The 17,223-nt window shown below is 45.0% G+C and overlaps 1 protein-coding gene across 3 annotated transcripts in view; it reads left to right on the top strand.

Annotated features, from left to right (window-relative positions):
* The window catches only part of Rasgrf2 (Ras protein specific guanine nucleotide releasing factor 2), a 218,984-nt gene that overhangs the window by 194,465 nt on the left and 7,296 nt on the right, over window positions 1-17,223 (top strand). For all 3 annotated transcript variants that reach the window (XM_085676865.2, XM_048455899.3, XM_048455898.3), the window contains exons 19-22: window positions 7,693-7,805; window positions 12,669-12,729; window positions 12,977-13,080; window positions 15,008-15,092. In XM_085676865.2, coding sequence (XP_085532991.1) covers window positions 7,693-7,805; window positions 12,669-12,729; window positions 12,977-13,080; window positions 15,008-15,092 — 363 coding nt within the window. The remainder of the gene's footprint in view (window positions 1-7,692; window positions 7,806-12,668; window positions 12,730-12,976; window positions 13,081-15,007; window positions 15,093-17,223) is intronic.

Here is a 17,223-nt window from a genome sequence, read left to right as displayed (position 1 = left end):
TCATGGTACTACCTTCAGTTCATCGTGATGTGATAAAGGCCATAAAAAGGGCATCTCAAGCCTGCATCCTGAGCAGCCCACACAACATCTTTCCCTGCTTCCCTATTCACAAAATAGCCCAGACCTAGCTCCTCTATAGCACAATTTAAATTCTCCATCTTGTGTAATTCAGGAAGGCAGAAAGCCAAATAATACTTTTTAATTTCTTGACCGTCAACCTGAGCCCCAGTCTCTGAGTTTAGGACCTGCCACATCCTAAGCATCTGCCTTACGAACCTTCGTACCGGGTTTAGACTTGTTTGTGCAGATCTGCCCCACCCTACATGGTCCCCACTCTTCCCGTCTCTGACCACTGTTAGAATACACCGTGCTGATTGCTCACAAGCCTCCTTCTCCCAGAATTGTGTTCCCTGATTGAGTCCCTGGCGCTCTGGAGTCCCCTTAGCCACATGAAACATGCATTTGATTGTTACCTGCTCTCTAGACAGAACAAATGTGACTCAGAATGCTCAAGCTATCGACACAGGTTAGTTTTACACAAGATGAAGGATTTAAACTGTGTTGTAGAGGAGTTAGATCCAGGCTATTTTGTGAGCAGGGAAGCAGGGAAAGATGCTGTGCTGTCAGCTCAGGATGCAGGCTTGGGACACCCTTACTGTCCTCATGATGAGGAACTAAAGGTAACACCTTTAAGTCAACGATGCTTCTCGTTGTGGGGACATGACTGTTGTTTGCTTGTATTTGAACCCACTGAGTCCTGGATTTCACTTCCTTCTCCTTTCTCCAGCCCTGGGGCTTGAACCAAGGGCCTTGCAACATCCTAGGTGAATGTTCTTCTGCTGAGCTCCATCCCAGCCCCATTGTTCCTTTCTATTTTGAAGTAGGGTCTAAGTTGCCCAGGATGGCCTTGAATTCACTTAGTAGCTGAGTCTGACCTTGAAACTGCGATCCAACTGCCTCAGCTCCAGAGTAGCCGGGATTACAGCTTTGTGTGGTTAAATCTTATGAATGCAAACCACCGTGTTTAGATTGGAATGACGTCTGAAGATCTTGGTGCAAGTGACAAACAGTTCCAGATTAAACCAGCACTCACATCTTAACTTGCTGTCCCCAAGGCCAGCCGTGGGGACATAGCCAGATTGTTCTGGAGAGCTGTGGGTATGGCAGCCGAAAATTCAGACTCTGATGGGACTACAGGAGTCTAGGTCTGCGTCTGTTTCTTACTGACCGCATGCTTCAAACCGGAGGTTTAGACTCTGGCATCTGGACTTTCCTCACTTGAAATAGAATAACCATGTAATTATGCCCCAAGACCACTTTTGAAGGAGGAACAGCAACAAGGACCTAACATGGGGCAAGCTGTCCAAGTCCGAGTCACAGTTATTGTTAGCTTCATCTCGGTGGTTCCTCTCTTCTGAGGATCACAAGCCCATCCGCTGATAATCCCTGTAAGTGTCCACTGTGTACACGCGACAGTTCCTTTGGTTGCCGCCTCTCTGCTGGTTCCTAGACTGTGTCTACAGCCCCTCGACTCCCCCATCCAACTTCTCAAGCCTGTGCTCTAGGTATCCTTGGCTCGTGTTGCCTCCAGCCTCCCATTGACCTGAACTTGTGCTCCGACTAGCTCAACAGTTGTTATCAGAAGAATGAGAGGCAGATTGAAATGTTCTCTATTTTTTTTTCTTTTTGCCCCCTGCCGATTTTCTGTTCCCACGCCTCTGATTCATTCATTTGGAGCAGAATGGCATGGGAATCACGTGGAAGCAGCTACTGCCGCTATAGCTTCAGTTGGTGGCTTCCACGGGTCTCAGCTGACAGAATCAAGGCCACTACCTCCCAAGAGCACAGCGTCCCCACAGCGCCATCTTGTGGTCAATGAGCTCCACTGAGCCTGAGCTGAGACCAAGGCTTGGGAAAAGCAGCCAAGATTACATTCTATGATAAAATGCAGTTAGCCAGACATAAATATCCTATCTCTGGATTTAAATATGGGGAAATGTCTTTCCTTCCTGATTTACATTTATTTTTGTTTGGAAATAATATTCTACACTTCAAGACAAAAATGATCAATGGCCGGTTGTGTGTTTTTACGTTCATCTCTGAGTATCATGGCATCCTGTGGGTACTTCCAAGGTTTTAGCTTTAAAAGTAAGGCAATGGTTTGTTTGGATGCTCACCTTTATAGACCTGGATGGAGGGGGGAGGACCTTGGACTTCCCACGGGGCAGGGAACCCTGACTGCTCTTAGGACTAGAGAGGGAGAGGGAGGTGGGGAGGGGGAGGGAAAAGGGAGGCGGGGAGGAGGTGGAAATTTTTTAACAAATAAATTAATTAATTAAAAAAATAAATAAAAGTAAGGCAAAAGTAGTGCAAAGTCTCGCTGCTAAAACATGATCACTGCAGAGTTTGTTACAGGCAGAATCTTGGAGTGGAGAGGTGGCTCCGTGGTTAGGAGTACCTACTGTTCCTGCAGAGGACCAGGGTTTGGGTCCCAGCACCCACCTTGGTGACTCGTGTTCCAGGGGCGCCAATGGATACTAGACATATGCATGGCCCACATACATACATGCAGGCCAAACACTCATCCCCACAAAACCATCTAAAACAACTCCCCAGGTGGCTGGGCCAGACCATCGGGGTTAGTCCCAGCCCTGGTGACTCCAACGTACCTGAGTCTGAGCAGCACAGGTGACAGGAGTCGGATGGACATTCTGTGTTCCTGCTTGCGTGGTTACCCTATCTCAGTGTCGGTGGCCCGTGCGTAATGAGGGATGTTGAGAACTTGGCCTCTGTCTCCTGCCTCCTCCGCAGCCCAGCTGGTGAGGAGGGACTGGATTTATAGGGTGCCTCCTGGTGAAACCTTGTCCGCATGTAAACAAACTCAAGAGGGAAACGTCACCATTTTATGAGGTGTCAAGAATCTGTTTATATTAACCATGTTGCATCAGAACAAATACTCAAATGTAACCATGTGTGATGCTGCAGACAGTCACCAGCCGATTGTCCACCTCGTCTTTTGTTTGTTTGTTTTTTCGAAACAGGGTTTCTCCGTGTAGCGTTGGAGTCTGTCCTGGAACTGACTTTGTAGGTCAGGCTGGCCTCAGACTCACAGAGACCCTCCTGTCTCTGCCTCCCGAGTGCTGGGATTAAAGGCGTGCACCACCACCACCCGGCGTCACCCCCATCTTTTAAAGGGCTGATCAGGACAGTAGTTTCCCTAAAGTTTAAAAGAGTAAAATTACATTTAAAAATGTTTTTTACAAGGGGGTATTAGCTTTATTTTACTACTTGACAGTAGCTCAGGAATAAAAGGTTGCTTTTATAATGATCTTTGTGCTAATTACTAAAACTTTAAAATTAGTTTTCCTTGTACAAGTTATGTGTCAGGATCCTGTTTGTTACTTCAGTCTGTTCTTTGACAGTTTCGTGCATGTATATATTATATTTGAACGGCTCTGACTCCCATCCCAGCTCTCATCTTCATTCCTTCCCTGTCCAAGTCCCATTCCCTACCAATCTCTTTCCCAGACTCATGTTCTTTTGTTTCGTTTGTGTAGCTCTGGTCTTGGCTAGGGTCTTCTGTGTGGCCTTGGTATTTCAACTATCCACTGGAGCCTGCTGGGCTCTCCGGAGGGTATATAACTGAAGAAAGTAGTCCCCCTTCCCATCCCCCAGTCCATACTTAGCCTGTAGTTGAGCAGTAAGGTGTGGGGTCCTATGAGCATCCGTCCCTGCTCGTCCACCAATGACTGTTACGCAGGAGCAGTGCAAACAATTGCGGCTGCTCTAAATTCATGATTACACTGGCTGTGTTGTGTGTAGAAAATGGGACTTCTCTGCTTTTCTCCCTATTCCCAACTCCTACATTCTTCCTGTCCCCTCTTCTGCAGTGTGCCAGGAGCTGTATAAATGACTTGGTTAGAACTGCACCCTCATCATGGCTTCTTCTCAGCATCTTACGCAACACGAGTCTAGGAGACCTTTCACATTTGCTGTGCTGGGGCCTCAGAGCCACCCCTGTTGCGCCCAGGAAGGAGCCCAGCAGCTGCTCAAGGATGCTAGCTAATCACTAATTAGCTCTCAGCACGGTCTGAACAGAAGGCTGGTGTCCTTCACACTAATCGTGCTGTTGATGGTAATCAGGTTATTTGCATCATTAATATCTCAACATAGCTACATGAAGACTCGCTAATATATATCAAATATTCATTAAGGAAATCGGCTCCTGGTGGGTGTGAGCTCCTTCGGTAGTTCAGGGAGACTGAAGTAGACAAGGTCGCTCACTGTTTAAAAATACAAATACCTCAACCTTGAGATGGGGGTCAGGTGGAAGGAAGGAAAAAACAGCAGCAAGATATAACTGGCTTATCCCTGCCCACAGTTTAAATGGAAAGCACACAGTGAGAAGCCATTGGGCAATAAGTAGGTGACATTTTATGAAAACGTTATTTAATATAGATAAGAGAGACTGTGTTAGTTAGGGTTACCATTGCTGGGATGAAACACCATGACCAAGTGGGGTTTATTCCAAAAGCAGGGAAAGGTTTGACTTCACTTAACTCTTCCACATCACTGTTCATCATCACAGGGAGTCAGGACAGGAGCTCAAACAGAGCAGGAACCTGGAGGCAGGAGCTGATGCAGAGGCCATGGAGGGGTGCTGCTTACTGGCCTGCTCCTCATGGCTTGCTCAGCCTGCTTTCTTATAGAACTCAGGACCACCAGCCCAGGGATGGCACCACCCTTAGTTTACTGGGCCCTTTCATATCAATCATTAATTTTAAAAATGCTCTCCATACTTGTCTACAGCCTGATTTTGTGGATGCAATTTCTCAATTGAGGTTCCTCTCAGATAACTCTAACTTATATCAGGTTGGCAAAAACTAGGCAGGACAGATAAGAACATCTGTACTGCCCTCAGGCCCCACTGGTTCTTGTTTGCCAAGAGATAACACTGTCGGGGAATCAGTCAAAGTGAAGTCCTGAGAATAGCTTACCGTTCCTTTAGTCATGGAACTAAGATGTACAAACTCTCAAAACAAATTAAGTTAGAGTCTTAAAATGTCTTCAATTCATAAAATTAAGGACATTTTGGCCCTAATTTACTATATATAGTAAAATTGTACTGTTTTCTTTTTATTTAACTAATTGCCATTAGTGATGTTGGTTTCCAACCATTAAAGATGATTCAGAAGGTTAATTCCTCATAATCATTTTCTTTAATGTTAAACTGTAATTATAAGAATGGATAATACAGCTAACAATGTAATAATACAAGTATTATAATAGAGCGCGCTGTAGTAATCGTAACAGATTCCTGTGGGTAGCAACCACTCCCACCTGTACACACAGACTAGTAGCTCATGAATGTGAGCCCTCCTGTTGTAGACCTGGTATCCTTGGTTGATTTTGAACACCGACATTCCCAGCACTCCGTCAGGAGATGGTCCATCAAAACTCACTCCATAAAAGAGTGCATCAGCCACAACTTCACATCTTTACTCTGTTTGTCTCCTGATACTTTACCTTAAAAATTTCCAAGTCAGTGGAAAGTTACTAGATTTAAAGACAGCAGCGTAGTGTGCATCTGGAGCCATGTTTGTCGGTGTGTTTGCATTTGTTTCCTCCTGACTCCTCCCACCCTTTACAGCCCAGAAAAAGTCAATAGTAAAATGATAGGAGGATCAAATCTAGGGAGAAACCTTATTATGTGTGCGTGCATGTGTGCACACACATGTGTGGAAGCCAGAGGACAACTTGCATCTCTCCTTTTGTACTCAGATCACTAGCCTTGGCAGCAGTAATCTCTGCCATGATCTGCTTTGCTGTTCATCTAGGACAGTTCATTTTGGTACAGTGCTCCAACTAGTGTGTATTCCTGCAGGCAATAAGTCATCCAGTCAGTGGTCACAGTGAGGACATCCACTTTGTCCCCAGATCTAATCCATCCATCCATCCACCCATTCATCCACCCACCCCACCCACCTATCCATCCACCTACCCATCCGTCTACTACATTTATCCACCCACCCTTCCATTCATCCATCCATCCACCCATCCATCCACCTACCCATCCATCCACCTACCCATCCATCTGTCCACCCATACACCCACCCATTCATCCATCCACCCACCCATCTATCTAACTACCTATCCATCCATCCATCCATCCATCCATCCATCCATCCATCCATCCATCCACCTACCCATATATCTATCCACCCATCCATCCACCCATCCATCCACCCATCTATCTATCCATCCATCTATCCATCCATCCATCCACCTACCCATCTACCCATCCATCCATCCATCCATCCATCCATCCACCTACCCATTTACCCATCCATCCATTCACCTATCAATCTACCTATCCATCCACCCATCCACCCATCCATCCACCTGTCAATCTACCTATCCATTCACCCATCCATCCATCCATCCATCCATCCACCCATTCACCTACCCATTTACCCATCCATCCATCCATCCACCTACCCACCTACCTATCCATCCATCCACTCATCCATCCATCCATCCATCCACCCACCCACCCACCCATCCACCCATCCATTTATCTGTCCATCCATCCATCCATCCACCTACCCATTTACATATCCATCCATCCATTCACCTACCCATTTACCCATCCATCCATCCATCCATCCATCCACCTACCCATCTACCCATCCATCCATCCACCCATCCATCTATCTGCTACAGCCATGCAGTCACCTATCTATCCAGTCATCCCTCCCTCTTTGTAACAATAATGGCTCACAAGTTCTTTCTATTGATTTTTATCCATCACTCTCGTTATTTGTTTCTATGCTCCATTCTTCCTCAGTCTGCTCATAATCTGTCCCATCATTGGCACTCTGTCTCTGGCATGACCACGTCTCTTTCTGAGTATCATTTATTCTTTACCCCTTAGCATGGCTATGTAGATTCAAGCATAACTACACTGATAATAATACCCTAGCACATCTTCACTCAAGTTAACACCCAAATAAAACATTTTATTCTTACAACAAATATTTTTTTAAGTTACTGCTATGTCCCTGCTTCTGATATTACTCATGGTCTAGTAGGAAACCAGGCTACACTGGTCTTCAAAATGTGCCACACTAAATTATGACAATAGCAAGTTATGTGCTCCACGGAGCACAAGAGAAAAGCTTTCCACCCCACTGTGTCATTTAAGGACTCCATACCCACTCCTAGGCCTGAGAGATAAATGAGAATCCACCTGGAGAAGTAGTATAGTGTTCCAGGCCCAGGAAATACATGTCTCCGCTAGGGTTAAGTGTGTTAAGTCCAGTCAGTGTTTCCAAGCGTGTGTTGGAGGAACGGTGTGATGGGGAGGGTGGGTTAGAGACAAGAGGCTGAGGAGGGGTGTCGCTGGAGCTTTTTAATGGCTGCTCGAGATCAGGGCCAAATGTGTCCCACAAGCAATAGTATTTAACCTTGGCTACCTGCTCTCATCTCCTGGGGGCGCTGTCGGAAATCCAGCAGCACAGCCCCAGCCCAGACTACTCCTCAGGACACTTGGAGGACTCAGTGAGGAGCTATGGGGCCATACATTTCTGTTTCGGGCCTGGCTTCTGGGGAAATGATCACGAATAAAGGCTTCTCAGGACACAGAGCCAACCCTGGAAATGAAGATCTTAAAAGATTCATTTTATCTTATAGGATTTTGAACTCAACAACGAACTCAAAATGAACGTTCTAAACTTACTAGAAGAAGTTTTGCGAGACCCAGACCTTCTTCCTCAAGAAAGGAAAGCCACGGCAAACATCCTGAGGTAAAGGCAAGAGCAGCTGCTGATGGAGTTGCATCCACTGGGTTCTGCTCGTGGAAAATGGGTTCTATCGGGCCAGAAGGATACAGTTGAGACCTTTCTGGGTACCAGAGGTTGTATGCTCAGCAGCGAGACTGTTCTATCTCCTGCTTTGTGGGGACAATTTGGGCTCTACTGTGCAAGGAAGGCTGTGGACTGTAGGCATTAATTGTGTGGGAACAATTTCTGTAGATCCACAGGGTGATCTTGGGGACTCCTTGGGGAGTCCTGACATGAGTCCAGCCAGCAGCCTGGAGAGGCTTTTCATTCTGCTTGTGAGGACTAACTATGAATCGCCAGCTCACCTTGGGGCAGGATGGCAGTGTTTCTATGAGAGAGGTGGCATGCCGGTAGTTATACAAGATTCTCAGCTTGTTGCATTGGTCCTGGCCAACTGTTCCATTCACTTCTTGTCTTAAGTTCTCCATGTTAGATACTAATATGGGGTAGGATAAAACATGAACCTGAGGTGTCCGTGCGGGGAAGCTTGGACTTGGCGGGCTCTACTAGAAAATTGTGTTTGCCGTAGTTGTGATGCCCAGTATTCATACAAATAACACACTGTCCTATGCTTTCTTTAACTGGGGGATAATATTTTTTCTGGTTCACTCTACATGGAAGAGTGCATCCATCAGTGGTTTCATGTGCACGTGTCGGTTATGACTTCTCCGCTCACCCACGGGCACATCTTCTGCCCCTACTCGAGAGTGGGAAGCCTGTCATCTATCCGCTAAGGCCCATTACTGCCTCACCGTTCTGGTTTTCAATTCTTCCTTCACTTACAGCCTGGAAGTGACATTTGTTTTAGCCAAACATGTTTGTGTTGTGTCTTGGTTAATTAATTATATAGAAAGCATATGTGGGGAGGAATCCACTCACTTCCTCCCTAATGTAGCAATGCCAAACTTGAGACTGTGGTAATTTAACAATTGTCCCACAAGTCATTCTTATCTCCCATTAAGTTCCCAAAGCCAGACCATTGTGATCTAGAAGCAGCTAGATGTCTAATTGTGTTCTCCCCTGGAAAACTGACATGTTCAAGTCCTGACATCTCCTATCCCAAAATATGACCCTATTTGTGAATAGTATCCCTGAAGATACAGACAGCTAAGTTAGGGACTGTGACAGGTGTCATTTTAAGAAGATGGCCATGGAAGACACACATATGGAGAATATCATGTGTGGGTGGGGATGGAAATTGCAACTATGTAACCACAAGACCAGAAACACCAGGGATTTCTGGCAGAACACCTAAAGCTGGACAATGCAAGGAAACGTTTCCTTAGAGGCCTTAGGGATACACACCCTGCTGACGCTTTGACCATTGACTTCTGTTCCAGAATTATGTACAACTCTGTTGTTCTTAGTTGCCTACTTTGTGGGGGTTTTTTTTTTTTGGAAGGGCAGCCTAGAAAATTCTATATTTCCTATTCTATAAAAACATCTTTATTAATTCTGCCAATCCATGAGTATGGGTAATCTTTCCATCTTCTATCTTCTTCAGTTTCTTTTTTCAAAGACTTGACGTTTTTAATAATACAAGTCTTTCACTTTTTGGGTTAGAGTTATCCCAAGATATTTTATATTATTTGAGGCTATTGTAAAGGGTGTTTTTCTTCTGATTTTTTTCTCAGTCCATTTGCCACTTGTGTGTAGGAAGGCTGTGTTTATCAGCTGCAGGGGTGTCCTAGCAGTAATCTGTGGGTCACTTATGTACATTCTCATATCTTCTACAGACAAAATCCTTTGGCTTCTTCCCTTCCGGTTTGTATTCCCTTCTTCTCCTTCAGTTGTCTCCTTGCTCTAGTTACGACCTCAAGCACCATATTGAATAGGTATGGAGAGAGTGGACAACCTTTTCTTCTTCCTGACTTTAGTGGAAATGTTTTGAATTTCTCTCCATTTAGGTTGATGTTGGATTTGGACTCGCTGGAACCTGCTTTTATTATGTTTGGGTATGTCCCTTGTATCCCTTCATGATAAAAGTTCTGGAAGTATTAGATCAAGGTGTTTCAGGGTGATTATAGCCACATAAAATAAATTGGACAATGTCTCTTTTGTTTCTATTTTTGAATAATTTGAGGAGTATTGGCATTAACTCTTCTTTGAAAGTTTGGCAGAGTTCTTCACTAAAACCATCAAACCTGGGGTTGTTTTTTTCTGGTTGTGAGGCTTTTAATGACTACTTCTACTTCATTAAGTATTGTCGGTCTGTTTAAATTGGTTACCTGATATTGATTTAATTTTGTTAAGGAGCATGTCTAGAGAGATTTAGGTTTTCCAGTTTGGAGGAGCACAGGTTTTTAAAGTATGTCCTTATGACCCTGGATTCAGTTTCCACAATTTTGTTAATTTTCTGTTGTTTCTGTTTCTGCCATCCAGTTTTAATCTATGTAGGTCAGATAGGATGCAGGGTGTTATTTCATTTGCCTTGTATCTGCTGGCGCTTCCTTTCTGTTCACATATGTGAAAGTTCCATGGCATGCTGAAAAGGTATGTTCTTTTCTGTTCAGGTGAAATATTCTGTAAATATCTCCTGAGTCCATTTGGTTTGTGATGTCAGTTATTCCAGCGTTTCTCTGTTCAGTTTTTGTCAGGATGACCCGTCTGTTGGCAAGAGTTGGGTACTGAAGTCATCACTATCACTGTGTGAGGGCCCATGTGTTATTTAAGCTGTAACCGTGTTTATTTTACAGGTTTTGTTTTCCCATGTGTTTGTGCATAGATATTAAGAATTGCAGTTTCCTCTTGGTGGATTTTTTTCCTTTGATGAGTATGTGTGTACATTTCTATTTCTTCTTATTAGTTTTGATGTAAAGTTTATTTTGTCAGGTATTACAGTGGTTACATGGACTTGCTTTGGGTTCCCTTTGCTTCATTTGCTTGGAATATCTTTTTTTCATCCCTTATCCTGAGCTGATGTCTAACCTAGATGCTTTTTGGAAGCAGTAAAAGGATGGATCCTGTTCACATCCATTCTGCTAGTCTATATTTTTATTGGGAAATTGAGACTATTGATGTTGAGAGATACCAATAAGCAGTGTTTATTTGATTCCTGTTATTTTGTTGTTGTTGTTGTTGTTGTTGTTGTTGTTTGGGGGGTTGTGGTGTGTGTGTGTGTGTGTGTGTGTGTGTGTGTGTGTGTGTGTGTGTGTGTTTCCCCTCTTCTGATTTGCTGGTCTGGTATCATTTATTCCTTGTGATTTCTTTGGTGTGGTTAATCTCTCTAAGTTGGAGTTTTCTTTCTGGTGCCTTCTGTAGCGCTGAATCTGTAGGCAGACACTGCTTGAATTTGGTTTTATCGTGGAATGCCTTTCTTCATCCATGGTGCTTGAAAGTTCTTCTGGGTATAGTAGTCTGGTTGGGCATCTATGGTCTCTTAGAGTCTGTAGAACTCTGTTCAGAACATGACTTTTAGAGTCTCCATTGAGAAGTCAGGTGGTATTCTAATAAGTCTCCTTCATCTTTTACTTGGTTATTCTCGCTTTCAGTTTCTAAGTCTTTCTTTGTTCTGTATGTTTGGTGTTTTGATTATTATGTGCTGAGGGGACTTTCTTTTCTGGTCCAGTCTGTTTGTTGTTATATGTATTTCTTGTAACTTGATAGGCATCTCCTTCTTTAGCCAAGGGAAATTTTCTTCTATGATTTTGCTGGAAATATTTTCTGGGCATCTGACCTGGGTTTCTTCTCATTCCTCTATTCCTATTATTCTTATATTTTATCTTTTCATAGTGTCCAAGATATTCTGAATATTTTGTTCCAGAATACTTTTCGATTTACCATTTTCTTTGACGGAAGTACTCATTCCTTCTATCATGTCTTCAGTGGCTGAGATTCTTTTGTCCATCTCTTGAGGATTGGATTTGGAAGAGAGGGGAAACAGGTGAAGATCTGCAGTTAGCCTACCTGCTTCCCTAGCCGGCATCATTAACAATTTCTATGACTTTAATTGCCCTGCCCAGCAATAAAGAAAGAAAGAGAGCCAACTTTAGTCTCCCCTGGGACAAGCTTTCTGGCTTGGAACTGCTCAAGTAGTTTAATACTCAGAGTGTGTGCTAAAACTTAGAATGCTTGGCCCAGATAGCAAGGTGTAAAATGGAATTCCCACTCACTGTAATTCTTCTGATTTGGAATTTCTGTAGGATACATAAAATGTCTTCCTACTTTGAAAATGGTGTCTTGGGTATTAATTAACTCTTGTATCATTTATTCATATAAGACTGAAAGGCTTTTGAAAGCTGAGTAACACTGAGTTTGGGATGCACACTCAAAAAGAACAAGATGATCACCTGCCTGCTCCTGCGCTATGTTCTTCCAAGTTTTGCCCACAAGCCGAAAAGAGAGTGCACTGTGTCTCTTCTGCTTCAGTGGACAGCGTGGAGGGGCTAGAGGAGCACGGGTGGGAGGGGCCAGGGGAGCGAGTGGGAGGGGCTAGAGGAGCACGGCTGGGAGGGGCTAGAGGAGCACAGGTGAGATGGGAGGGGCTGGAGGAGCAGGTGTGGGGCTAGAGGAACACGAGTGGGAGACTAGAGGAGCATAGGTGGGGTGGGAGATGCTAAAGGAGCAAGTGGGAAGGGCTAGAGGAACAAGGGGGCTGCCGTTAATGGATCTGAACTCGCCCCTTCCTTTTGAACCATCACTCCTGCACAAACATGTATGAGTTTCTGCTTTGCATGTGTGTGTCACAGAGTCTGTTGTACCCCACAGCTTCACATACCTGAACCCCCACACCTCCCAACCACAGAAGAAAGACCCCCCCCCATTGCAACTTCCCAGTATGACCATCTTCTCTTACTCATAAATATTGTTTTATCCATTTCCTTATAGAGCTCTTTCACAAGATGATCAAGATGACATCCACCTAAAATTAGAAGATATAATCCAAATGGTAAGTTCAGCCACAGACTCCTTGAGATGAGCAAACTCATGTGACCAGCTTCGTGGTTGGCCATGTATCTGCCTGGGAAGCTGTATGAGAAGGGCCTCACTCAACACAGTATCCGGCAGCTGGTTGGGGGCGTACATATTGGCTTTCACAGTTGATTTTGCTGGATTTTCTTTCGGACCTAGACTCTAGTAGAGGCCTTCACACTCCACAGATGCACTGCCTTTCACTCCTTCACCATCTCTTGCAGACAGACTGTCCAAAGGCCGAGTGCTTTGAGACGTTGTCAGCCATGGAGCTGGCTGAGCAGATCACTCTCCTGGACCACGTCGTCTTTAGAAGCATCCCCTACGAGTGAGTGCCCTGCCCTTCAGCAGGAACTAGCTAACCTTGAAGCTGCCATTATCTCTAAGGCACACAGGTGTGCCTGTGCACTCAGGGATGCGTGTGCACTCGCCTGTGCTCAGGGATGCTGAGTCTCCATCTCCAGGTGCTTAGCATGCTTGAAGGACTCTTGGACCCAGTTCATGTTGAGCGCATTGACTTGGAGAATCTTGAGATGATCTCAGTTTGTGTTTCTTCTATACGTAATAAGGTTTCCAAGACTGTTGATTTCCCTGTATTTTCATCCTCAAATTACAGAATGTCTAAAGCCATACGGGAAGCTTGTAGAAAATGTATTCTCAGAGAGAGCATGCTTGTGAAATTCAATTCTGATTTTGGTAGGTTTGGTTGAGGGCCAGAAAATTGTCTTTTCATGAGAATTCCAAGTTGTTCAGAGGGACCCGAAGCTTCACACTGAGAAGCGGCGACCCACAGTCAATGCTTTAATGTCTGCTGCAGGTCTTCAGCCCCTTCTGCAAATTAGTGCGTTCTGCTGAGCTCAGTGACCGTTGTCCTGCCTGCTGTCCTGCCTCTTCATTTTCTCCTGTGTACAAAGGGAAGGCTCTTTAAGCCTCCAGCAATCACACCGACTTGAAAGGTCCTTAAACAGATCTTTGTTTAGAGAAATACATTATCCATGATCTGGTAACCACACTGAAAGTGTGGAAGGATTGGGCAAGACACAGGAATGGTATCCTTGTCAAACATAGGTCATCCCTGGTGAGAGAGGAGAGAGGTCAGAGCGGATGGCCGAGACAGTTAGACCAGTTATGCTGTCAGGGAAGCATGAGGGGAAGAGCCCAAGAACACCCACGTAGACTGTGCTTTTATGCATCCCTTCTTCCCTTCTTCCTGGCTTCCCTGAATTTGTAGACCAACCCAGGCACATGGAGCTGTTGAAATAGGAATCTGGCCATTCAAATGGATCCAGTGACGGTCTGAAAACTTAGGACAGGAAACACAATTTCTCTTCCACCACCGCCCCGTCACCTTCTCACTGCCACCCAGAGCTTTGAAGGTGGGCCCTGGCCTTCTCTACTAGAGAAGAAAGAGCCAAGAAAGAATCCCATGGTGGCTCTTGCGGTGGAACCTTTCTGGGAGTCTTCTCCCTGTGCCCTGCAAGCCTGAAACTTCTATCAGTTATTTCCAGCTGTGGGACTGTGTCCACACTTCTGTATCTACCTGCAGAACCATAGCCAAGAGCAGCAGCAATGGGCAAGAAATCTTGCAGGGGGACCCAGCCAACACTTCCGCATTAGAAATGTATTAGAATGGTTTCATTTCACACTCTTTTCTGAGTGCCCACACAAAATAATTCCCACGCACCCTATCTCAACTGCCACATGAATACTGAGGTCTAGTGACCTGCTCCTGAATAAAATGACTGACCCAGGAAGACATCAGAAGTTCTCCTTCCTCCAGGCTCAGCTCCCCAGCCTTGGAAGCTTCCATTCTCCAGCGAGAACACGAGCAGAGTGGAAGGAAGGATTCCATTCTAATGAGCAGTTTCTGGTCAAAATAGATCTTCTGGAATCCCGAAAGATACATTTAGAGATTAACGCAAAGGAAATCACCATAAGACTGCTGAGTCAGTGGTTGCCTCATCTCTCTTATGTTGGCAGCGTTTTGAATTTCAAAGAAGCCTTTTATTGAGACAACATTCCAAACACTAGAGACTGAAAAACCGTTTTCATCTTGGCAGTATGTGGTGGAATGCTAGGCCAGGGATGAGCTACAGTTCCATAGAGACGGTCTGTGAAAACAGGAGGGGGAGGGGGTAAATAATGTCCTCCGAATGTTAAGTTAAATGTACCCGTCTAATCCGCATAACGATGCAAGGTCTATTCGCCTTTTCTTACAAAAGTCACTGATTTTGTGCTTTATTCTCAATTTTCAGAGAGTTTCTTGGGCAGGGCTGGATGAAACTGGATAAGAATGAACGGACCCCTTACATCATGAAAACCAGCCAGCACTTTAACGAAGTGAGTAACGGATACACCTGTGGGCTTTAGGCTTCTCTAGAGCAAAGCAGCTGTGGTACAGCGGATGTAGCTCAGTGGAGGGGCACTTGTCTACGCATGCACGAAACCCTGGGTTTGATCCCCAGAAAAGAAATGAACTCCGTCATCACTATTTATACAGGGCTGATTGAATAGCATGCTTAAATCTCCTCATTCTCAAAAGGATGTGATAATTTCCAGACATAAGAGGTCTCATTTTGATGGTTCCCAGGTCTTGTGAGTATTCAATCATGTGCAAAATGTTATTTTTTTTATTGCAATCACTATAAACTTAGACCTAGACTGAATGAGTAGTGTGTATACTGACCCCTGGTGGTGGCAATAAGATTGCATCAGTGTGACTTCCTAAATTACAGGTTGACTTTGGGAGGGACTTCATACGACACTAGTAACCACTGCCAGGCGCCAACAGTAAGATGAGGAGTTGATTTTATATACAGTTGTTCGTCTGTTCTGTAGCAACAGGCTTAGTCTTGTAAGAGAATAAATAACAGCCGTGGAAGTGGCTTCGGGGCTGTCTGGGCAAAAGGAAACTTCCTTTCTAGTTTCAGTACAGTATTATACTAGGAATAGTGAGGGTGTGTATATGAGCAAAGGAGTTGCACTGCCAAGTTAGCAGGTCAACTGAATTCAAGGTACAAAAAAAGCAGTATAGAGTCCCAAGATAGAGCCCTGCACAGGGTCCACTCAAAATACACGGATGCTAAGTGAAGGTGTAATGTGAGGAACGTACTCCATTACCTGGGCTACATATGGTTGAAGACTCCACCCCAGGCTCCACACTAGGATAGCCTCATGCTCTAAACAACCCTGTAGCAATTCTGAGCCTCCTTTGGGAGCTCCTAATGCGGGTAGTGGCATCACCATGTCTTTGACCAGACAGGAATCTACAAGTCACCTGTGCTTCCTTCCTGTCCCCTCCTCACTACTTCCTGTCTCAGCAAATGGGCACAGGTATGAAATTGGAATCGACTGCAGAGCAGAGGCCCTGATAGCCTGCCTGATGAGGAGACAAGGGCCTCTGGAGACAAGGATGACTGTCAATGGAAGTTTCTGTGTTAGCTTCCGCACTTTTCTGTGGATACCCAGACCTAATCCAGGAGCGCGCTTTCCTGAACCAGGGCCACAAGAATGGACGACTGTCCTAAGGGTTTAAGTAGACAAAGACACAAGAGACCTGCTTGCTTGCCAGAGAGTAAAAGCCGCTGTTTATTCAACTCAGGTCAGGTATATATACCAGGAGGCAAGAGGGTTCAAAAGGGCATAGTCCCCTCCCATCAGGAGCAGTAGAATAGATTGATACATTCCCAGAGCCTCAGGCAGGATCAGCTATGGGGGAGGCAGGTGTGGGAGGCATGTAGGGCCTGCAGCTGCAACCTTGTTTACAGGTTAAATTACCATAACAAAACAGCCAAATTCTTTCTAAGCTACCCTCAAGCCAGTGCTTGTGCAGAATCTCCAGGGGCCAGAGGTCAAACAGCCCTGCGAAATGCCAAGGAAGAAAAGGGAAAAAGACCTGGGTACCTACATTTCTGTCCTGTCTGGGCCCACAGCCATTCAGTCCCAAAGAAACACACAGAGGTTTATATTAATTATAAACTGTTGGCCTATTAGCTCAGGCTTATTATTTACTAGCTCTTACAACTTAAATTAACCCATGATTCTTGTCTATGTTTAGCCATGTGCATTGGTACCTTTTCTCAATGTAACATTTTCATCTTGTTTCCTCTGCATCTGGGTTGCAACTGCAGACTGAGCCTCTCCTCTTCCCAGAATTCTCCTAGTATGGGTGCCCCACCTATACTTCCTGCCTGGCTACAGGCCAATCAGCATTTTATTAAACCAATACAAATGACAAATCTTTACAGGGTACAAGAGCATTATCCCACAGATGACGGGTTATCAGGACCCCTTCATGCTCAGTTGAACAGATGAACAACTGGTCTAGATGCTAAAGATTTTTTGTTGGGGAGTGCCATAATTAGATTGACACTTCATGCAGCGTGGGGTCCAAGCAGTGAGATGGCCAGACTGGCAGGCCAGTGAGCTCCTGATCCTTGTTCCAGCACTGGAGCTACAAACGCATTCCCAC

This window comes from Myodes glareolus, chromosome 15 (assembly GCF_982192425.1).
Source record: "Myodes glareolus chromosome 15, mMyoGla1.1, whole genome shotgun sequence".
NCBI lineage: Eukaryota > Metazoa > Chordata > Mammalia > Rodentia > Cricetidae > Myodes > Myodes glareolus.
This window is presented reverse-complemented; position numbering and strand designations above follow the sequence as displayed.